The 23,520-nt window shown below is 49.2% G+C and overlaps 2 protein-coding genes across 4 annotated transcripts in view; both read right to left on the reverse strand.

Annotated features, from left to right (window-relative positions):
* Hm13 (histocompatibility minor 13) overlaps positions 1-22,304 on the reverse strand; it is a 35,374-nt gene extending 13,070 nt beyond the window's left edge. The window contains exons 1-8 of one of the 3 annotated variants that reach the window (XM_021181009.3): positions 21,995-22,304; positions 14,492-14,590; positions 11,023-11,105; positions 5,894-5,982; positions 3,212-3,297; positions 3,007-3,132; positions 2,079-2,136; positions 23-106 (exon numbers count right to left, since the gene is read on the reverse strand). In XM_021181009.3, the coding sequence (XP_021036668.1) occupies positions 23-106; positions 2,079-2,136; positions 3,007-3,132; positions 3,212-3,297; positions 5,894-5,982; positions 11,023-11,105; positions 14,492-14,590; positions 21,995-22,177 (808 nt within the window). In that variant the 5' untranslated portion in view covers positions 22,178-22,304. The remainder of the gene's footprint in view (positions 1-22; positions 107-2,078; positions 2,137-3,006; positions 3,133-3,211; positions 3,298-5,893; positions 5,983-11,022; positions 11,106-14,491; positions 14,591-21,994) is intronic. The other 2 variants (XM_021180993.3, XM_021181001.3) reach the window with 2 other exon arrangements.
* Mcts2 (MCTS family member 2) lies at positions 4,026-5,887 on the reverse strand. Its single transcript, XM_021181016.3, has one exon. It carries the CDS (start codon positions 4,704-4,706, stop codon positions 4,161-4,163), a length of 546 nt encoding a protein of 181 aa, XP_021036675.1. The 5' UTR covers positions 4,707-5,887; the 3' UTR covers positions 4,026-4,160.
* Positions 22,305-23,520: the final 1,216 nt, after the last annotated feature.

The raw sequence follows: 23,520 nt of genomic DNA on the forward strand, positions 1-23,520 counted from the left end.
ACAGTCCTCTCCCAGCAATTACCTGGAATGACAATGTCTCCAAGTCCCAGCATGGCAAAATTGTCTGCTTCAAGGCCCTTCTCCAGCAGATCCTGGGGGAACACCACTGCAGGGAGAGGCAGGGGCGAGACGGCAAGGATCAGAGGGAACTCTGGTCCTCAGGATGCCAGCCTCCAGCCCTGTGAAATATGACTCACACACATTTGTGTTTTGGGTGTACAGGGAGATGACAGGGTGCTGAGGGTGAAATGGCAGCTTTTACAGTAAGGAGGACTCCCCCACCCTTTCTTTCTAGGATCACCTAGCCAAAGGTTTCATTCATCCTTATTTTTCCTTCCGAGTTGCCAGGGGACCAAGCCAGGGCTGCCATGATTCTATAGACCACTAAGCATTTTTCAAGGTCACCTCACTCTCCTGAAACCATACCCCATAAGGTCCTTGCGCTTAAGTAGCTCAGGTGTTTCAGGGTCATCTAGGGCTGAGACTCCACGTTAAGCTGCGCTCTCCATCTACCTTGCTGGAGTGTGGTTGTTGTTTGTTTTTGAGACAGATCTAGCTAGGAAGCCCAGGCTGGCCTTGACTTTTCATTCCTCTCAAGCTAGCAGGATTGCATTCCTGCATGTTTGTGTCCCTGTGTGCAGCCAAAGGAACCCATGTTTTAATTTTTAAAAGATTATTTATTTCTTTTTATTTTATGTGCATTGGTGTTTTGCCTGCCTGCGTGTCTCAAGGTGCCAGATGCCCCTGGATTTGGAGCCTTAGACAGTTGTGAGCTGTCACGGAGGTGCTAAGAATTGAACCCCAGATCCTCTGGAAGACAGACAGTGCTTTTAAGCACTGAGCCATCTCTTCAGTCTGTTTATTATTATTATTTTTGGGGTGCTGGAGATGGAACCTAGGTCCCCCTGCATGGTTGGTGACCACTTCACTACTGGCTACACCTGCAGCTCCCTAACATGTGACCTGACCAATGAATCATAAGGGAAGCTTCCCCAGTGGACTTGCACCTAACATATGACCTGACCAATGAATCATAAGGGAAGCTTCCCCAGTGGACTTGGAGGTGGCGGGGTGAAGTGAGATGCACTCCTTCTTAAGCAAAGAGAAACAGAGTCCTCTCTGTGTCTCTGGCCATGTCTGCTTGAGAAGTCAATGCTAGAACTGTGGTTCTCCTCCGGGGACCATCAGAAGCTGAATAAGGACAGGTGAGAAACATGCTGGGAACAGTAGGCTGGGAGGACAGAATTAACCTGGGTTTCAGTGATCCTACTGAATTAACTCACCCTTGAGCTGATCTACCCAGGCTTCCTGTAACTGAGATAACAAAAATGTCTCCTTGTTTACTTAGGCCCTGTACTTTGGAAGCGGAAGCAGCAGGATGAGAGGCTCAAAGTCACCTTAGCCACGCTGTGAGTTAGCTCTAGGATTGCTTTGGCTACCCGAAACGCATCTCAACAAACACCCACAGAAACTCTCCTTCTTCAAAGACATTGGTACTTACAAGTTTTTCATTTTCTTTTGGGTGGGAATTGAAACAGGGTTTCTCTGTGCAGACCTGGCCAGCCTGATCTACAGAGTGAATTCTAGGAACTCTGTAGACCAGGCTGGATTTGAACTCAGAGATCCACTGGCCTCTGCCTCCCAAAATGTTGGGATTAAAGGCGTGTGACACTACACTCAGCTACAGTTGGATTTTTTAATACTGTTATGTAAACACAAGTTACTCTAAAAAACCAACAAGGTGCGGTGAGAGTTGGTAGACAAAGAGCACCTGGTAGTCAGGTAGCAAGGGAATCCCAGCGTGACGTAGTGAACGTGGAGGCACTGCAGGCCCTGTAATACTGGGTAATAAGCACCTCTCCTGGGTTTATTCCCGTTCCTATGTTTCATGCCACCTGATGTCATGACCAAGTGGCTCAAGGCCAGGGTCTATTAGGAAGCCTGAGTTCAAGAACAGAGACAGAGGAATCAATGAAGAGGAAAGAAAGAGAGTCCCTGACACCAATGATGTGATACCAGCGATGATGACCCAACTGGGTTGAGAGGAGGATGCCCGGATGTGGGAGGCGGTCACTTACATTTTATTGGTGCCTCAAAGGACTTGGCCACTGTCACCATCACGTTGGTGCCGAATACCTGGAAGGAGAAGACAGGAGTCTAAAGGGAAGTGGGTGGGTAAGAAAAGGTTGCCCCTAGGCTTCTAGATGCAGTATTGTTGGAGGTGCAAGAGAGTCGAACAAGGAACTAGGAGAGCTCAGAGCAGACCTGACATTGAGTTGAAGTGGTCCTTCATGTGGTTCTGGGCAAAAGAAAATGTAAATGAGAAAGACCCTAACTCGCCCAAGCCAGGCAGCCTGCTGGTCAGGCTTCCATCCCACTAAGACACAAAGATCCCACCAGGTGTTGGCAGCAGCATGAGCCTTTAATGGAGGCAGAGGCAGGCAGATCTCTTGAGTTCTAGGCCAGCATGGTCTACAGAGCAAATTCCAGGACAGCCAGGCTGTTACAGAGAGAAACCATGTCTTGAAACACTACCACCACTACTACCACTATCAAGAGAAGAGAGACAGACAAAGACCTTAGGCATCTTTCATTCAAAGACAAAAGGTCTTCTGCAGGAAAGGATATTCCAGTCAGGAAAGTCTCAGACCCTTTAGCAGTGCCTCAGAAGAGTAAGTGTGCAGCCAGAGCACAACTAACCTTTGTCCTTGCTGGGCATCCAGCAGCATCCACCAACTCCTGACCAAATGTCCCTGAGCCTCAACTCATTTACCCCAGAGACACAGGACGAAGAGTCCCCTGGAAAGGCCACCTGAAGGCATCTGAAGGCACTGGGTACTCTGGGTTCTTGGTAGATTTGGTCCTTTGGATTTACAGGTGGACCAAAAATAGATCTGCTCTGTGGTACAAACTTCCATCAGGTTGCCACTTGGACCATAGATTCAGGGAAGCCGGGAGGCGGAGGAGGACCCTCAGAGCTGGACATCATGTCCCTGCCTGACTCACCCAGAAGATGTCATAGATGAAAAGTCCTCCGAGCAGGATACAGCCAGTGCTCACGTTGTTCAGGTGCAGGAGCTCTACCCCATTAAGGGAGAAGGCCAGGCCAAACAGGTTGTTGGCAATCCAGTGCTGAAGAAAGGTGGGAGTGAGACCAGCTCGCTGTGTCCCATCCTGCCCAACCTCCCCTTCTGCACAGGCTCTGACTTACCTTCCTCAGAAGGTACCAGACACCAACGACGCTGCTTAGGCCCAGGCACACCAGGTCCTTAGTGTCAAACTCATAGTTGATGATCTCTGGGCAGAGAGGCCAGGTAAGTTCACTCCCCAGAGTGAGGCTGCCCCCCCCCCCCCCCCCCGCCCCAACCTGTCAGCGCCTGAAGGAGGGCATCATCAGACAGGCCCATGGGCTCAGCCTTGGCTTTAGTTAGACTGGCAGGGGTATTAGGGTGGGGAAGGCTCACTGGAGCCACGCCCAACTTGTCTTAATTTTCTGGAGCGGGAACATAAACCAGGATAAAATGCATGATGTTGGAGATATAAGCCCTGCCACCTGAAGCTAGGTGACCCTGGGAAGGCAGGGCCCTCTTAAGAGTTTGTTTCCCTATCTGTATAAGGTCAACACCACCTTCCTCATGAGGGTGAGGAGTAAGGCTGCTCTTACAATGCCCTCAGCACAGTGCCTGGAACACAGTCGGTTCCCAAGTAATGGTACTCTTACCAAGCTCAGAATTTTAGGAAATCAAGGGGCTTGCTGGTAACGTTCCATAAGCAGAGGGAAGAGGAAAGAGACAGATGTAGAAAAGAGGCAAGAGGGAATCTCGAAGGCTGCTCTTACAGGAGCACCTTGGTAGAGACCCTGATGTCAGATCCACTCTGGATTCTTCCGAATTTCCTAATAAGGAAGCCCAGAGAGGTGGTGGGGACCGCCCCAGGCCAGAGTGCGGCCACTTTTTGTCAGACTCCAAAGTGCAGCAAGCTGCTTGTTCCCCAATATCTGCTCTCTTGTGGTTACAACACCCCGATTTTGTTTTTAAAAGGTATTTGTTGAATTTATTCAGCATAACCATAGAGGTATTGTCTTCATGATGTCACATACAGACACACACAGAGATACAACACAATATTTATATTTAGCTCAGGTGTATTGTGTCTAAGGCTCACTTATATGTCTTCATGTGCCACAGCCCGTCATTTAGATAATGGATATTCTCAATGCCGATTCCCTTGTTGATTTTCTCAATGTCTGCTGCAGCCATCTTCATGACTCCGACACACAGGGCATGCTCTTTCCCCTCTGCCATGACCGCCACGATGGTATCTACTGCAGCAGTGTAGAGCTTCGCTCCAGGAGACGTTAAACCTGGGCACATGATATTTGCACCACTGAGCACAAATTTGATGGCTCCTTTGTCGACCTGCTGGTGTGGCAGGATAAACGGGTATTTGTGAAGCAGTCTTAGCGTTGGATAAAAAGGTCCTTTTCTCTGCCTGAAAAACAGTAATTCTCCGTTGACTGTAAGGATTTCCATGTGTTCATGGCATCTCACTATTTTGACGGGATCTTTCTTAGGCATGATTTGATTAAGCCACGGCTCGATACCTGGAAACTGCTCAGTCAGTTGGCTCTTAATACCCTTAATAACGGAAGTTTTCAGTTGGATGCAGTTGGACACACTTTCCTTCTCGTCAAATTTCTTGAACATGATCTTGGTGAAGGGGCACCGACAGGTATGAGAGCTGAGGCGAGGCGTGGATCGCCGACCGTCCGAGTCGCGGTCTACAGGAAGGATGGCACCGGCATCTGAGCCGGCCGTTGTCGCTAACCGGAAGACGGTCTGACGGACTATACTTTACGGCAGTGCAAAATCCAATGACTTCCGCTCCACTGACCCCCACGTTTGCGTTGATCCTCACGTGATGACCCCACTGGTTCTTCTTCCGACTTCCGGCTCTTCTCCCGACTTCCGGCTCTTCTCCGGACTTCCTGTTGCAAGAAAGGGTGGGGTCCGAACCGGAAAATGCGTCAGAGCATCCGAGTTGAGGGATGGACAGCTACTTCGTGTTCCGACTGGACATGCGCCAAGCTGCGGCAGGCTCTCGCGCGGCACGCGGCTCTCGCGGCACTGTCCAGCTCCCCCGGGAGCTAACGCGCCAATAGGAATGTTCCTGTCTTGTCTTCCGGCTGCTTCCGGCGTGGTTGCTATCCCAGACATCCCCGGAGGTCCCCCTGTATTCTAATGCTTGGGAATCCTGAACGGCTTTATGGACGTTAAAAAAAAAACAAAAAACCCCAAAAAACCAAAAACAGGCGTAGCCTTAAAAAAAATCCAATTATTTATTCGGCAAAGATGTACTTGACGCAGAGATGAATCACATCAACATTTTGGGGGACAAGGCAGAATGTGCTTGGCAACGAGGAGAGACTAGAATACATCCCACAGGCTATTCATTTCATGTGTATGAATTAGCGTCCACTTAGTCCAAGGCATCGTTACTCTTGTCACCTTGTGTGCATCCGCATGATGCCGTTCGTATCTTCATAGTTATCTCTTTCAAAGCTTACGTGAAACAATCAAGAGATAGGCACGCTAAGAGCTGTCTGGTACAGCTTTTACTGGGGGCTTATATGAGCCAGGCACTGTGCTGATTGCTTCCCACTTACTGTTTACTTCATTTTACAGATGGGGTAACAAACCTCCAACAAAAACAGCCCATGCTCAGAAACAACGGGATCATTCAGATTCCCATTGCTAGGTAGTGGCCACGCTGGGGTACGAACCAGGGCCATACAAATTCGGTTTCGTCTTTAGTGCTCGTTCCTTTGGAAAACCCAGTAATGGAGAAAGACAAGAGGGGGAGACACACCCCAGGGGACATGGGCAGCACTGACCTTCTTTGTTTTCCCCAGAGCCCTGTGTGAAGAGCAGCTGATACTGGCGGTTTGGGAAGTTGGCTGGAAAAAACTTATTCATGAAGGGGCTGAAAAGAAAGACAAAGCAGGTCGGCAAACGGAGCCCTATAGATGAGCCCAGTTCTAAGAGACCCCACTAACACCTACTTGTGGCCGTTTACCTGCAGATGCCTTTTTAAGTGCCTTAGTAGGCACACTGTTCCCACTCTATAGATCTGGAGCCTATCAGAGGATGACTTGACCGGGGTCACACAGGCAGCCAGGATCTGAACTCAGATCCAAATTCAGGTTTCTGAACTCCTGGTGATTTGTTTCGTTTATTGGCAAAGTGGACATAAAACTTGGTATGAAAAATTTGGGGGACAGTCAGAATTTCCTAGTCTGGTCCATACGCCTCCTGCATCTGCCTACAGTGTTAAGAAATGTACTCCCAGACTCTATCAATCTCATGATGCTGATCAGACAACACGACTGGGCTTTTACAAATGTAGTGGAGATCTATGAGGCAGGTGAGCCACAGCCATAGGGGAGGAACGTCCTCATTTTTATGCCTGCTGTGAAGTCTCTGTTGCTCAGGACAAGCTTAACTTTAAAAACAGTTTTACCCAGCAAGCTCCAGATCCTGGCCAGGCAGGGAACAGAGATGGTCTTTCCCAGATTATGTTAGAGCAAGACCAGCAAGCCAAGGCCTCTTGGTTGTGGGTGTGAGAGTATTGTAGTCCTGTGGGGGTTACATTAGTGATGGTCTCTCTAGGCTCTCGGTTCCTTACCTATGTGTGAGGGTAACAACCCTTTTGCCTGTCTCAAAGAAGTTTGTGAAGATGAAATAAAGCAGGAAAGATTTCCAGGTCAGTGCTGGCCTGTAGCAGGGATGTTTAAGAACTATGAACATATGTCATAGAAGGCATCCCAGGATGGCTTCCCAACCAAGAAGTGAACCAAGGTAGGTCTGGAAACATCTAGGTCACAATGGACAAGGATGGATAAGAGAGTTCTGGTTCTTTGTTTTTAATTTCTGGTGGCTTGGAGAATATGAATTTAAGAGCCACCTCTGGGCCTGATCCTTTGCAGACTGTGTGAAGTGGTTGATAATGAATACCAGAGGCAGAGAAGAGACAGGTACAGGGCATAGAGTGAGTACCCACGGAAGGCAGACTCAGCCAGGACAGCCAAGGCTGGGGGCTCAGTCTGCTGAATGTGAGGAAGGGTGAAGGCATGGCACATGTGCAGACACAGGCAGAGGCAGAGGCAGAGCAGAGCAGAGCGGTGTGAGGAGCTGGAGCACTCACCCTACCTAGCCTCTTCAGAATTCGGTGTTTTGTTTTAACCAGCAGAATAGACTGGCGACATGATTCCTAGGTTCAAGTCCCATCTCTGCCACTTCTCAGAGGTATGATCTTGGCAAAGTTACAACTGCTCCACGCAACTCTTTCTGTATCTGAGTTATTAGATACCTTATTACAACCAGCACATTGTAATACCTCTCTCGGAGGATTACTGTTTGTGCTAAGAGTCTCAGTCTACAGCTCAGACCTGCCTCAAATTTGCAACAATCCTTCTGCTTCTGTCTCCCAAGTGCTGGGATTCCAGGACTCACACACCAAGTCTGAATCTCTCAGGGATCATGAAGAGGATTAAGCTGATACTTGGTATCTTGTGAGTTCACCTGTGGCTTCCACTTCAAGTGTCTGCACTGGTTTCTGTATGTGGGCCACATCACCGAGCTACACACACATTTAGGCCTTACTCATTTTGAAATAAGAGTTTCACTCAGTTGCTCAGGCTGGCCTCCAGCCTTTGATCCTCGTGTCTTAATCCCTCTAAACAGTTGGGATGAAGGCAAGCACTGAGGAAAAGGGTCTGCTGTAAGATACAACACAGAAGAGGGCTAGTGTGATGTAACTGGTGTGAATCTGTGACCTGGAGGGCAGGGCCCTGTCTCATCGATGCCCCAGGCCAGGCAGTTTGCTGGCCAGCTCTGAATGTACGTTTAGTGTGGGCAGTGTTTTTATGACTCTCCATCACTCATAAGAGACGTAAAGTTCCTCGTCTCCTTCTGGTGCCTTTCCCTCTGGCGTAGACAGCGAGGGTTAACGGGCCTGGTGATGTGCTCTCCTGAGGTAGATGACTCGGGCTCTCTCGCTGTGGACCACTTGAGTAGGGCAAAAGCTCAGCCACAGGTGATAAAAACAGGCCACGACTGCTCTGGCAGGGTGTGCAGAGTCTGACTGGGTTGGAGTTTTGTTAACTGAATTAGGTGAAGGAAAGATGTCTCCTACCTGCCTGCAATGCTGTGAGCTGTGGTCTGGTCTGAGGCAGGCAGTGGGGTGGCAACAGAGGTGGAGGGATTTGGGTGTGGTCTGGGCCACCAGGGCTGGGATGTGACTCTTACAGTCTTTAGAGGGCATTTTTGAGATGTGTGGAGAGGTGAGTCTGTTTTCTCCAAATTCTCTCTTCCCCTTAACTTTGGCCACAAAGTAATAAAGAATTCTAGCACTGTGGTCAGACAGCCCTGGGATCAAAGGCCTCTGCTTTTCTCAGCTGTGAATCCTGGGAGCCATAATAATTCTTTTGACCCTCAGCTTCCTTGTCTCATCCCCTCAGACCTTATGGCTCAACTCCAGAGGTCTGACTTGTGGCTATAAACAGCTCGTGGAAACTCTTAAACACTGTAGTTTTCTTTACCAAAAGACTTGAGAAAACACACCTCCAGTGAATAAGAGTCAGTTTAATTTTTGGATCAACACTCTAAAAAGAAAAAAAAGGTTAAATTCCTTCCCCCCTTGTAATAAAATTCCTTGGCTTTACATCTTTCTCATGATTCCTCATGCTTCAGCCTCTCAGGTCCCCGACTGCCACCGCAGATTATTAGTGTTCTGAATTTTATTAAGAAAACGACTCATGGCTGGGGATGTGGGTCAGCGCTAGACCACACGACTAGCTTATGTGTGTATATGTGGCCCTGGGTTCAATTCCTAACACCAAAAGAAAAAACAAAACTTAGGACTGGGCTGTAGCTAGGTAGAGGAAACTGCCTAAGAATGTACAAAACTCAAAGTTTAACACCCAGCACGGGAAAACAACAACCAAACCAGCTTCTACCTCACAAATGTTACCACGTAGCCCTTACTGTTGTTACACTGTCTCATATAACTAAGGGGCCCTAAGGGGCCATGACCTGGCTGTGCAGCTGAGGGGAACTCTGAGCTCCTGCTCTCCCTGTCTCTGCATCCCAAGTACTAGGATCAAAGGCTGAGCCAACACACTCAGCTTGCCCGTGCCTTCCCTGTTTTCTTTCTTTTTTTGGAGACAGGGTCTTACAGTACAGCCCTGCTGGTGATCTGCCTGCCTCTGCCTCCTGAGTGCTGGGGTTAGAGGTGTGTAGTGCTGCCTGAGTGCTGGGGTTAGAGGTGTGTAGTGCTGCCTGGGTCCCTACGTAGTTAACTGTTCATTTTTGTTTGTGGTGCTAGGATCAAACCCAGGGCCTTACCCTTACCAGGCTTTACCATTAAGCTCTCTCCTCCTAGGAGACCGCTGGCTTTATTTTGTGTTGATAATAGCTATCACTAACATTTCTAAGTTGGTTAGAGGGTAGAGAGACAATTGGTTATTCTGAGACATGTGGACCACAACAGTTTGTGGGCAGTTGGATGCAGGGCTGCTGGCTACCGTGAAATAATCAGTTCTCAAGCATATGCCGTTCCTGGTGCTTTCAGAGCATGCTCTCCCTGATCGGGGAAGCTAGGCTATGGGAGGGACTGGGAGACCTCTTGTAGACACTGGATGGCTCTGGCCAGACTTGGAGGAGTCCTCATCAGCATGGAAAGAAGGAAACCCAGAGTTTCAGAGTGATGACTCCTATCCTTGCCTCAGGTCCTCATGAGTGCTGGACCTGCTATTCTTGCTTGCCAGGTCCAAGTCATCCTCTGAGAAGGGCTACAATACTTTCAATGCAGCTAGAGTTAAGATTTTGCAGGTCAAGATGGTGCTAGATTTACTCCAAAGCCCATAGCTAAAGTCCCAGCGGAGACAGCAGCCCATCTGACACTTCCTGCTTGTTTGAAGACTTTGTGTATACTGTTTACGGCAGGCCGGGTGGGGGCCGGGGGGACACACGATGACGACGGGCTGATATTCAGAGGCCAAGGCTACCACTCTGCCTGTCTCCATCCTGCCAGCTTGCCTGAGGACTAAACCTCACTGTTCCTTGGTGCAGATTCTGCTCTGTGTAGCTCCGATCCTCTACTGTACAGAGGTCACCAAGCTCCTGACCGGCACCTCTCTCCTTACACCTCTCCCAGGCTTCCTGCCTCTCAAACCTGAGAGGTCAAGTTGTGTTCCTTTCTTCGGACAACTTTTCCTAGCCATTCCTCAGTCTATCTGTGGACTACTGCAAACAGGCAGACAGAAATGGGCTGAGCGATCTTACTGAATGTCTCAAACACACTAACTTCAGCTTCCCTGACTAACCCAGGATTAACACCCAGAGCCAGCCAGTCAAGGGTGTTTAACAAGCTGACACAGGTGATCACAGCAGTCCTAACAAAGGTGACAGTTGTACTTACTGACTGAGAGACATTTTCTACGTGAAGGGCATCAGTTTGCTTGTTTGTTTTTTAAAAAACAAAACACAACCTTAAGGAGACTGAAGTCAAAGAGGTTAACTTGGAGTGTAGAGGTTGGATTTAAGGGAAGGCATTCCTAACCCTCTGCTGGTAGGTGCCTGTCCCATGAGGAGCCAAGCCTAGTGCTTCAAGTGGTCCTGATGAGACACACATCAGCACTGTGGTGACTCTCTGACACTTCTGCCTAGGTTTTTCGAAGACTGGGTCTTAATATGGTAGCTCAGGAACTTGCCTCAGCCTCTTGAGTACTAAGAGCCACCATACATAACCTTGTACATCCTTTAAGGAGTTTGTGGCCCTGAGAAGTTTTGGGTTTCATCCTAGGTCACGCATAGTGCTGACGTGAGGGGAAGATTCCCTTGGATTTTACAGCCAGGATTTAAACCTGGCTCTGAATGACACAAAAGATCATGTTCCCATCCAAGACCCTGTACTGGCTCCTGAGAAAGCAGCTTCAAAGGCTGTCGAGAGATGCCTTCTGACCTGATGGTGTGTGACAGGGCCAGGATCCCCAGCACGAAGAAATACATGGACAGCAAGAGGTTGATGTACTCCTGGGAGAATATCTGAGGAGGAAAAACAAAAAGAAGCAAGTCAGGGTTGCCAAAGCCCGAGGAAGACCCTGGAGGCCGGACTCATTCTCCCCGCTCTGCAGTTAGGGGTAGTCAGGAAGAATCTCAGGCTCCAGGTCTTCCAGTTTCATAGCTATGGGGAAGGGCAGCCCCTCAGGTCCCACCCAGATGGACTCTACCGGAAAAGGTGTCTAGATGCTTACACATGTGATTTCACACTTACTACGTGTGCCTCGTGTCTCAGGTGGCAGAGGAATGGGGAGGAGTCTGAAATCAAGCCCAGGAGCAGCGTCAGAACCATGCTTCCTGCTCAAAAATCCGGGAGCCCCTTCAGAGCAGCCCCCAGGCCCTCCAGCATGCTAGTTTCAAAATAACCACACACTGTGTGCTCCGCTCTTCCTATCAACTCTCTGGTGATGCCTTCCCATGCCTCCGATGGCAGCAGAGTCAGGGCACCAGGCCTTGACAGCCATTTCCTCATCTTATTAATGGTACGTGAAACAGAAATAGTCTGTCACAATGCTCCGAAGCGAGCTGTTACATTCTTTCTGGAACTTGGGAAGGCTGCACTGAATTGATTTATGCCCGCTGCAGCCTCTGCTACACTGGTCACCATGTTCTCTTAAACGGGAGGCAGGGATGTGCTTTCCTTGGGGGGGGGGTGGGGGGGGGGGTGGGGGGGTTGGGTCCACACCCTTGAGCAAAACTCAGGTATCTGCTGAATGTGAGTCTGGTCATGTCACTTCCCCACTCCAAGCCTCACCACTGTTTCCCTTTGTTTGCATGCTGTTCCCACGAGTGGGAAGACCTGATAGGCCCCTGCCCCCACAGAGGCTGTCAATCACTCTGCCCTGCATCACACATGGCAGGGCAGCCTCATTCCCCTTCCTAGGCATCCTGGCAGTGTGCTCTTGAGCTGCTAAGCCAGCTTTCTTTTCCCCTTACCAAAGCCACCCCAACTCTGCTTTCATCAGCAATCGGCACTGAGAGGCATCACTCGGGAACTGACTGACCCCTGCCCAGCAATTTGACTGCGTTTCCTGACTGTCTACTGTGTGAAGAGCACTGTGCCAGATACCAGCCACACAATGAGGAATAAGGCAACCTCAGAGTTTACATGCCAGAGAGAAAGAATCTCCAACAGTGCTGGGGGCCAAGGGGGTGCCAGGTTCTGCAACACCATGGCAGAGTGCCCAGGGAGAAGCAGAATCCAGCCTGTGGACTGGATACTCTGAGGGCAGAGGAGACACGGAGAGGGAGGCGGGCAGTCAGTCAAGCGTGGGGTATTCTGAAACCAGTAATGAGTATTCATGATTTAAGATTGAAGAGCAATCAGTCGATGCAAGGGCTACTGAGATGGCTCAGTGAGCAAAGGTGCCTACTGCCAAGCCTGACCTGAGACCCCTGAGACCCACACAGTAGAAGGAAAGAGCCACCTCCTGCCAAGTGGTCTTCAGACCTCAGGACATCTGCCATAGCATATATGACCCCCCAAATAAATTCAGTGTTAAGAAGCTTAAAAAAACAAAACAAACAAACAAACAAAAAGCCCAAACCAGTGGGGCTGGCGAGTTGACTCCGTGATTAGGAACAGTTGTTCTTGTGAAGGACCAGGGTTCGATTCCCAACACCCACACAGAGGCTCATTACCTCCTCAGGAACCAGGCATGCATGTGGTATACAGATAGACATGCAGGCAAACACATAATAAAGAGTACATGAAACAAGCATTAAATTTCAGGTTTTTACGTGACTCACAGACTAGTGAAACACTGGTGGCAGCCAGTAGGAAGGTACAACAGTGCCACCTTCTTGGAGGGCAGTGTGATGTGATCTGGGGTGAGGGTGCAGCTCAGTGGTACAAAAATGTGCTTGGCATGCACAAAGCCTTGGCTCTCAGCAGCCCCACGGCTGGCACCAGTACCACCACTACAAAGGAATTTGGCACTGTCTGTCCGACTGCAAATGGGGTCCCTGTTTGACTTGGAATCTTACTGCATATACTTGAGGAAGACATATTTGTGCACTGAAGTATTTTGTGCTACAGTGTGGAATGAACATACTCATATTCATGAATCAATTGCTAGCAACACTGCTGTGATAACCCAACACTGGGCCCAGGGCCCCTGAGGGCACATGAGACAACCAGGCACTGCTGACTGTGTTGGTTCAGGCAACCGACTAACCCAGAGAGCCTTCCAACCCCTCAAATATTTAATGCAATCTGGGTCTATCATTACAGATTCTCAAGAAACTACAGAAGAGGGTCTAGCTTGTTAGTACCTTAGGTTGAAGAACACAGGTGACAGAAACATGTTGTTACTGTGTTAATAATGGAGTCCAGGGCCTTGCACATGCCAGCGCAGCATTCTATGACTAAGCTACACTCCCAGCCTTGAAAAAAGATCAATCATTTAAAGAACTTTGCAGGGGGCTGGAGAGATGGCTCAGCGGTTAAGAGTACTGACTGCTCTTCCAGCAACCACATGGTGGCTCACAACCTTATGGTTGTGAATCCATGTAATGGAATCTGATGCCCTCTGCTGGTATGTCTGAAAAGAGTAACAGTGTACTCATATATAAATGAATAAATCTTTTAAAAAATTTTTAAAAACTTTGCAATTGCAAATTTAAGCTCTTTTTGACTAATTTTCAACAAAAAGAACAAGTTTGTGAGATACTAGTAAAAATACCAAGAGTTTAATGCTCTGCTTCTGATGCCAAGGCACGATTACCGGAAGCCTAAAGGGAGCTATAGCACATGGTGACAATGACCACCCTGTTGTGGGACCTGCTTCTCTCTCAACAGACTCTTCTGTGTAACGAATGTTAAGTGTCCAGTGTCCATTACTGTCACACTCAGAGAGCACCAAGTAGACACGGAGTAGAACAGGTTTACGGAGCATTTAGCTACGTGAGAAAACCGCTCAGGACGTTTTCAATGGGCAGTGAATGCTACAGATTGGCCACACTGTGTGGCCACAGCTACAGAGAGAGCATGGGAGGACCATGGAAGACACAGCTCTGAGGGGAACTGGGCGTGGACCTGGAAGCTGGTTTTGGATGGGGTTTCTCCCTTTTCACTTTCCTGTGTTTGCCAAGTTTGACTTTGAGCCTGTTTAAATTTTATTGGGAAAATAAACCTCAATTTAAAAAATAAGGTGACTAGTGTGGCAGAGGTATGTCTGCAACAAACGTTCCACTCCAGCCCAGCCCAGCACAGCACTTCAAGGAAACAGCAGTGGTACAAGAGCACAAAGCCCTGGGAGATGAAGGGCTGCTGGTGGGAGAGGGAAACAACAGCAGCTTTCTGTCTGCACGACTCTTCTCGCTGCTGTTCCCTATGACCATGCAGAAAACACAGGTAGCAGAGAACTTACTTTGAAAAAGAGGTAGAGCCCCAGGAGTGTGCAGCTGGCAATGATGGGGAAGCGGGCGGCGTCTCGGCTGGTGATGGTTTCTGGCATGTCCGAAGAGCTCTGGAGAGAAGACAAGAGAAGGAAGGTGCAGCTGAGGCACATGGCTGCCTGCTGCTGGGACATGAGGCCTGACAGTCATCCTTCTCCATGCTGGTCCACTCTGGTATCTTGTGTGTGTGTGTGTGTGTGTATGGGGGGGGGGTCCCACACTCCCCGTCTTGAAACTAATACCAATCCCTCTACCACAGGGGATGCCAAGATATAGTTGGCAAAAATTTGGTATGGGTAAGGAGCTAACAAAAGATAAAATATTTACATACACACAAAAGAACTGAATGTGAGGAACAGCACCCCAGTGCTATAAATATGGGAAATAAACGAAAATGGAGTAACAGCATCAGCTGCATGGAGAGGAAGACTGTGAATCTGAGAAGCACAAGACTGCAAAGTGACCCAGCAGCAGCTGGGCAGCGAGCCTGTGAAATTACCACCAGGAAAGGAGGCTTACAGGACAGATGTGCACAAACCTGCACAGCCTTGGGATGGCTACTTGGTGGGATGCATAAGGGAAGTTTTCCCAAGCCCAATGACACAGGGAGCACTTGCCTATGGGATGCATGTGTGTACCCCTTTAATATAGACAGACAGGGCCTGCCTCACTTGAACCCACAGTACTTCGATTTGGATAGTCCCGCTAGACGGGTGGTTTGAGGAGTCCCGTCTCTGTCTCCTTAAGTGCTGGGATTACACGTGGCCTGCCACATGCCCTAGTGGTGAGATCTGAACCCTGGTCCTCACTCTCGTGGGAAAATTGCATTATTCACTTCCTCAGCTCTAATCCTTATCCTTTTAGAACTTTCTGTGGCACCGGGGAACGAATCCAGAGGCTCTCCCACAGCTCAGCAAGCACTCTATTTCTGAGATCGACAGTCTGTCAACTTGAGAGAGGCTCAACTTTCACAGTGTATCAGGATTTCATTTCTGACCTACCAGAATGGGAAAAATTCAGTCTTTGTAAGATACCAACTTGACGAGCCATGGGGTAAGTGAAGGTCGACAGGTTGTTCTGAAGAGATAATTGGTGATGTATGCCAAAATCTCCCTGTATAATCGGCCAAACAATTCCAAGCCTGAGAATCTTCCCTACAGATATTCATGGTTCTGAGTTCTCACTTATTCCTCTGCCAAAAAGGGTGACAACCTTCAGCTTTACTTACCACAAAATGGGTGTGCTCGAGAGTCTGTGTGTACATGTGTGTATGTGTGTGTGTACACATTCGCATTCTCACTCGATCATGTGCGCTGATAGGCTGAAGACTAAGATACATATGGGGCATGAGAAAAGGCAAACTGTGACCACGTGATGTCAACAGGGCAGTCTCTCCATGGTTAACAGGGAGGCCCCATTTCCTTCCTTCCTTTTCTCTGCCAGCCTGTGGCTTTTGCTTTTGGCAGCCGTGTGATAACATCTGGCCACTGCATACCTCCACACCTGGAATACATTTTCCATGTAGCAGCAGTGTGGGCACAACATCAACAGGACAGCTCCTACCTCACTCAGTGAGTCCCCAGGCAAGTGGGCTACAGTCCTGACAGCTTAAATTGACTGGTACAATGCAGGGCGATGTGGGATAATGTGGACACACATGCTTATCCGGGGTATGATGGCCAAATGGTTAGCTTGCCTTGAGGCCAGGAGGCCCAGCAGCCTCCCAGCCACATTTGGGGATAGTGACTCTCTCTCAGAGCCTTCATTTCCTTGACTGCAAAACCAGGACTCCAGTGTCTGCAGTGGAGTCATTACTCAAGTCTATGTGCTATTTCTACCAGAACGTACAAGGAATCTCGGTAAGCCAGCACTATTTCTGCAGGGACGTAATTGCCACAGGTGGCCCGAGCAGATGCCATTTAAAGCCTTGACAGACAGTCTCAGGGTCTGGAATGCAACAGAGGCCCAATAAAGGCCAACTGTGTGGAGGCAGGCATTCGCTCTGTGTAACTGAGGGGCAGTTCTCAGGCAGACTGCGCAGAGAGGCTTGGGGCTCGAAAGCACACTCGGGACTTTGTGGCTTCCCTACAAACCAGTGCTATGGCTCATTTCCACAAATTCCTTTCAGTTTAGCCTGGTCCCAGGGCAGGAGGAGGCTTCACGTTATTCGATGACAAACCGAGGTTGGACAGATGCTTCAGCAAATAGAGGAATCTGGTCTCCTCTGTGGGTCCTTTATAAATACCTCACGCTGCAGTGTTGACTCGGAATGGGAGGGAGCCTTGCGATCGACAGGTAATACAAAGAGAACATTTACTGGGCCTTTTCTATGTGCCGGGCAGTGTCCCAGGGCCCCTGCCTCAAGCAGGTTCAGTGGTTAAGAGCACTGAGTGCTCTTCCTGAGGTCCTGAGTTCAATTCCCAGCAACCACATGGTGGCTCACAACCATCTGTAATGGGATCTGATGCCTGCTTCTGGTGTGTCTGAAGACAGCTATGGTGTACTTGTGTGTGTATATATATATATATATATATATATATATATAAAATAATAATAATTAAAAAAAGAGGCTTGAAGAAGCAGAGTATTTTCCTTAGTATGACACATGGTGAGTGGCCAAGCCAGAGATAAACCCCGGCAGGCTGGTGGCCTCACTTCTCTTTATTAGCAGACATCTACCTTTCCTCTCTGGAGAGTTCTGTTGGAAGCCTGCTGATGCCAAAGAGGCCCATGGCCTTCCCAAGACTCTGAGTCCTGAAGAAAAAGAACAGGTCATTCGTTTTGTTTGTTTGTTTGTTTTTTTGAGACAGGATTTCTTTGTGAAATACCAGCTGTCTTAAACCTCCCTCTGTAGACCAGGCTGGTCTTGAACTTGAGAGATCGAGCTACAGCCTGTGCCTCCTGAGTGCTGGGATTAAAGGCATGCACCACCACTGTGGTTACAATGACGACAACAACAACAACAACAACAAACCCACCCTACAACTTATTAAGATTCACTACTAATTTGATTTGGGTTTTTAAGCCAAACACACTGAGGATTCATGGAGGGAAAAGCTTTACAAACAGCTGAGACAAATGTAGCTGTTGGCTGCCTGGGTATTTAGACATCCGGGTGGAAGCCAAAGCAACTGGGAGAGCCCGTTGCCCAGCTTGAGGCCTGGAAGGACGGCTTCCTGACCACACCCGAGATATCCTGGAATTCCCCGGCCACTCTTTCACTGTCTACCTGGACTGAGGCCCCAGGGACACCTGCAGTTATGCCACACTCACTCTTTGCCACCGTTCTGCCTCCCGGCTATGCCCTAAATGCATCTTCTTCCTGTATGTGCCCTGTACCACACAGCTGGCTTCACTAAATGCACCAGTCATTTTGTGTCTCCTTCCAGCTGACCGGCACGCATGCCCTCTAAAGCCCGCACCTGGCTGTAGTTGGGTAGCTATGAGCTCTATAGCAGGCCATCTTGTAGAAGCCGAGGATAGAGATTCAGGTAGTGTTTGACTCAATAAACCAATCTTAAGAAACTTTCCCTACAAATTATGAAAATAATAATTGCATAAGGATATTGATTTCAGCGTTTTTGTTTTTGTTTTTTGTGGCTAAGGACTAAAAACATATTGTTGAGGTCTCTAAATTAGTGGCTCTCAAGTTTTTAGTGGTCACCAGAATCACCAAGAGGGCTTTTCAGAGCCCACCTTGAATCTCTGGTTCTGAATCTGCCTTTCCTAAGAGTTCTGCCCTTTCAGAACTGGTGCCCTGAACCAACTCTGGGTACAGTAAGCCTGGCGCTCACATCTACAGTTTCAGCTCCAAGGAAGCTGAGGCAGGAAGAGGGCTGAGTTAGAGGCCACACAGGGCTGCCTGCTGAATACCAGGCCAGCCAGAGCCACATAGCCAGATCCAGCCTCATAAAATCAATTACAGAACCCACCCCACTCCCCAAAAATCCAGATCTACTGATCTACTGACACACTTGGGTGTCCCAAGGAACAAAATCTCTACTGATGGGTAATAAGACCCAGGCAACAGGAGCTGCTGCAGAAGCAGCTGGGGTGGGAGGGAGTGAGTCACATGTACCCATGGGCCTTTGGATAATGTACTAGGGACCTATGTCACTACAGAAAGGCAGCGGCGCTGTAAAAAGAAAATGGCTAACTCACACTGCTGAATAAAAACAAGCTGTAGACAGCAAGTACCAAACAATACTCTTTATAGTGACAGACTACCTGTGTGTACATACAAAAGCAAGTGTGTATTTGTATACACACAGAAAATGGTCTAAAAGGCAGGCTGGGGATATAGCTTGGTGGTAGACTATATGCTTAGCATGGATGAGGTCCTGGGTTAGATCAGGAGTGCCACAAAACTGAAAAAGTTCTGGAAGATTCCATAAGTAGTCGTGTGCTTGCGTGAGTGTGTGCATGTGTATTGTCACATAGCACCCAAGTCCCTCTCCCGAGCTCTCATCATACCTCACCACTCCCTTTCTTCAGTCTGATGACTCCTCACTCACATGGGCAGAGACACCTGTTGCTCTTCCCTGGATACAGCAGGAGTTGGCTGATTGTACATTCTGGTCTCATCCCAGCAGCCCCGAAACCTCACCCAGGACCTGAGAACAGATTCCCAGTCCTGTTGGCAAAGAGATTCCTCTTTGCTGAAGCGAAAGCCCAATAGACTTATCAGTCAGCTCCTGCTAGGCTAGAAGCTGCCCCCTCTGAAGGATACAGGTTTTGGACACTCCCGCAGGGCGACTTCTTCCTAACACCCCCACAGGGTTTACCTTTTTTTGCCCAGGATTTCACAATATACTCTGCCTTTTATGGATGCTGTTGACCCCAAGGGACCTGTCCTCAAGTGCGCTCTCTCTCTCTCTCTCTCTCTCAGTAGGCTGTGGTGTCGAATACCAGTCGGAAGTGCCAAGCTCCCGCATGGGTCCCAGCTCTGCCCTCCTCTCTTGGACAAGGTGGACAAAGGAGTCATTTGGTTCTCATCATATCTCAGGTCAAAACACTGCTTATGTGTCTTCAGTGGCATCTGCACCAAGGATGGTAGCCTGGGCTAGAAGTGGGGTCCCCGATGCATTCATTCTCTAGCAGTCAAGCAGCCTTCAGAAGTCATTCTTTCATCCTCAGGTCTTTTTACAGACAGACATGATAAACTGGCTCTTGCCTGCTGCTCAGTGCTGTGAGCATCAAGGCAGGTAAAGGTTCCACAAGCTTAGAGCATTCTGGCTACTGGGAAGTCACTAACAAATGGACAGGTCCTTTGTAGTCTAAATCATCTAAGAAGGCCTCCCTGTGGGCAATGCCTGCAACGGATAAGAGGCATTTTGGTTCCCTTTCTTCTACCCACACTCTCTGCTTCAGCTACACTAAGTCACCTGCTGTTTCCTGAAGTGCCTCCTTCCTTCCTGCTCTGTACCTTTCTTGCTTTCTCCTGCTTATGAATGCCCTCTCCTGGCTGGAACTGTGCATCTCATCTGCTCAGCCACAGATGCTCTGCCTTTCTCTATAGCCCACCCCAGCGCTTGCCCTACCAGCTTCCTGGACTCCTTGGTAACAGGGCTCTGACCTACTCATCTTTGTGGCATCCCTCATCATTGATAACAGCTTCAGTTCAAGAAACACTGCTGCCCGGAATGTGTTTTCTGCAAAGACTGGTCCATGTGCAGAAGGCACCAAGAACCATTCAGTCTGGGGCCGCTCAGCCTCATGCCATGCTGTCCTGCCTCTCTCTTGTCTTTGTCTGTTTCAGAACCTGCCTTGCCTGAGCATACTGGTAGAGGGTAAGGAAACCCGAACTCTGCTTAAGAGAGGCAGAGGAGCAAAGAAAACGGGTCACACCCAGGTCTTTCAGCCCGAGTTCAGACTCAGTGCTCTTCCTTTATCTGCCCAGAAAGGTGCAGCAGTAGGTTTTCTGTTTCTTGGACAGGAAGGTGGTATGTCCTCAGCCACACCGTGTTTTGAGAATCTGAACTGAGGCAGTTTCAAAAGTGCCAGCTGCTTGGTGAGCCTGCCCTTTCTGGGGAGGGCAGCTTCCTCTCTAGGCCACCTTCAGGTTTGGTGGGGGAGGGGCCATGGGGAAACTACGTTAAGAGGCTGTTGGAGAGAGGGTGCCAGGGAGGGAGAAGCTGTGACTTTCTATGGGCCTCAAAAGCTTAATATAGGCAGGGAGATTTGGGGGAAGAGGGAGGTGCAAGGTCCTGGAGTTCCTCTGGACACGCAGAGACAGAAAGCACAGAAGGCCAAGGATAGGGCTCACCCTGTCTCATTAACAGTCCCAAAGCAGTTATTATTCAGCAGGTAGGCTCAATTTGCAAAGGGACTTGTCCTAGGGAGAAAGGCTACTTTGAGGTAGTCAGTGTCTGGGCTTTAATTTGGAAAGATGCATGGCTGGGTGGTAAGCAGGGCGAAGAAATCAACCATACGTCTAAACCTGGGAGAACCGAGGGACACACTTCAAAAAACCAGATGGGTGGAACGCGTTTTAAACAAAAGACAAGAAGGCGAGCTGGCGCTCTTTTCCTCCACCCCTTCTTCCCGCTGGCCAACTGGGTCTCTGTAGCCTTGCTCCCTACAATTTTTGATTCTTTTCCCTCAGCTCCCTGAGTGCTGGGCTTAAGGCATGATGGCAGGCTTCTATTTTATTAAAAAAAAAAAAAAAAAAAAACCCAACAACTCTACATTTACTTATTTAGTGGGATTGTGATGATGAGGTCAGAAAATAACATGCAGCAGTCAGGATCTCTCCTTTCACCATTTGCGTCCCTGGGATTTCACTGAAATCGTCTGGCTTGGCGGCAAGCGCCTTCAACAGCTGCGCCACCTCCCCTCCCCTGGGTTTTGTTTTTAAGGCCGGGAGGTCTGATCGAGGAGTTCCTGGCGGGTGTACCCGCAGCTGTGATTCCAGGGCGACAGAAAGCAGGGCCTAGGGATGGAGCTGGATGCTACAATTAATTGTGGGTGTGGCCAGGCATGGCTCCTTAACAGCGGATGACAAAAGATGGTGCCTTTCAGAGCCATACCTACCTGTAGGGAACACTGAGGCTGACCAAAGCCATGGGATGGGGTGATTGCCCCGGGTGAGGTGCAAACACCTGGCTCCTTATTAGCTAATAGCATCAGGTGGGGCTGGGCCCAGCAAGCTCAGAGTGAGCGCCTGCCTTTGTGTCTGGGTTCGGGCCGACAGGGTTTCCAGCTGTAGCGTGAAGCAGGGGTCTGGGGGGCGGGGATATGGCAGGGTCTGTCTGAGGGCTGCTATCTATGGACGATGCTAATCCCCGCTTCTGGGACTGGCCAGATCCCGCCCCGGACACCAAAGGCCAGCCACAGATGTGAACCCAAGTGAAGGAAAGGGTGACCCATACCCGGGTGGGTGAGTGACGAGGGAGAGGGGACAGCTATCGGGTCCTCAGGGACGGGTCCGTGGGCAGGATGGGAGTGGAAGGCGCTCGTTCTCGCCCTGACCCTACCTTGCCGCGGGCGCAGCGCACCGAGCGCAGGGCGCCGAAGAAGATGGGCAGCAGCGCCATGAGTAGGAGGCTGCCGTAGGCCAGCGCGATGCCCTCGGGCGTGGAGGGCGGCCGCGTCGTGCCGTTGGCTGGGGTGCCAGCCTCGGCGCTGCCGTTGTGCGGATCGCTGACAGCCGAATCCATGGCGAGGCTGCGCTCGGGCTCCGACTCCAGCTCCAGCCGCCGCAGCACGAACGTAGACGGAGAAGAGGCACTGCGGGGAAAGCCACGTTCCCCTAAAGAAACAGGAAGTGACGTGCCTCCCCTTGCCTTTCCGTGCCATGCAGGGAACGCGCGCGCGTTCACGCTACCGCGCGCCCGATCGCCCTCTGGTGGCGGTGAGGGAGGGGCGTCATGTTGCTAAGCAACTTGAGGCCGCCCTGAAAAGGAGCTCTGGACCACTATGGCTGTAATCCATCTTGAGATTTGAGGACCCATCCCTTAGTCCTAGGCGATTTCTTCAGTGCCAGGCTATCCACCTCTCCGCAAATCCGGATCCTTCATCCAAAGAGTTATGCATGCATTCACGGGAAACTCAACTGTTCATTTGAGCCTTAAATATTTATTGGGGTGTCCCATTTACCCCTGTCACTCTCTTATTAGTGTCCTAGGGTCGGAGGACACTGAAGTGAACAAGTGAAGGTTTGTCCTTTCGTTCATGAAGCTCAGATTTTGGTGTGAGGGAGTTGGGAGGGGGAAGGCAGAGAAGGTAAAATGAACAAAATAAATAATGGAGTCTAAAATATGATTATCTTTTAGAATAGCTTTAAAGTGTAAAGATGACAGCATATCGGTATGAGTTAGAAACCATCCTAATGCTAGATAAATTAGAGAAAAACAAAGCAAAATAGTATGGGTATGTAAAAGGTTCAAAAGTGTGTTATGTGGTTATTATGTGCCAGGCAATAATAGTCCTCACCTCTGTGACACCATACAGTTTTTAAACTCCGTGGCTCTTATCATAACTGGAAGGAACTATTTAGGGTACGTTTAGTATTAAAAAAAAACAGGAAGCTTCAACTCACAAGACGATAATCCAATAGTACAAACGGTAATATAAAAGCAAGATTCTTTTTGAAGGTTCCCCTATTTTTCTTAAAGGAAGCTATTCTTAGTTTCCATTTTATTTCATGTATGTGGATTTTTTTTCTTGCCTACATTTTATGTGTGCAGCACTTGCTTGCCAGAAGAGAGAGTCAGATCCCCTGGAACTGGAGTTACAGACAGTTGTGAGCCATCTTGTGAGTCCTGGATATTGAATCTTAGTCCTCTGGAAATGCAGCCAGTGCTTTTAACTGCCAAGCCATCTCTCCAACCCCAAAGCAGCTAATCGTAATAGGTTTTTTTTGTGTGTATCATTTTTTGAAATATGATTTCATATAGGCAAGCTGGCCCCAAATCTTGTAAGTAGTTGAGGATGGCCTTAAACTTCTGATGCTCTTAAATGCCCAAATCTGGGATTACAGGTGCACACCACTATTTTTTGA

The sequence above is a fragment of the Mus caroli genome, unplaced genomic scaffold, assembly GCF_978045245.1.
Source record: "Mus caroli unplaced genomic scaffold, Mus_caroli_1 scaffold_2, whole genome shotgun sequence".
Classification (NCBI taxonomy): Eukaryota; Metazoa; Chordata; class Mammalia; order Rodentia; family Muridae; genus Mus; species Mus caroli.

Coding starts and splice junctions, on each gene's coding strand:
- Mcts2 (XM_021181016.3), bottom strand. CDS start 4,706: ATGTTCAAGAAATTTGACGAGAAGGAAAGTGTGTCCAACTGCATCCAA.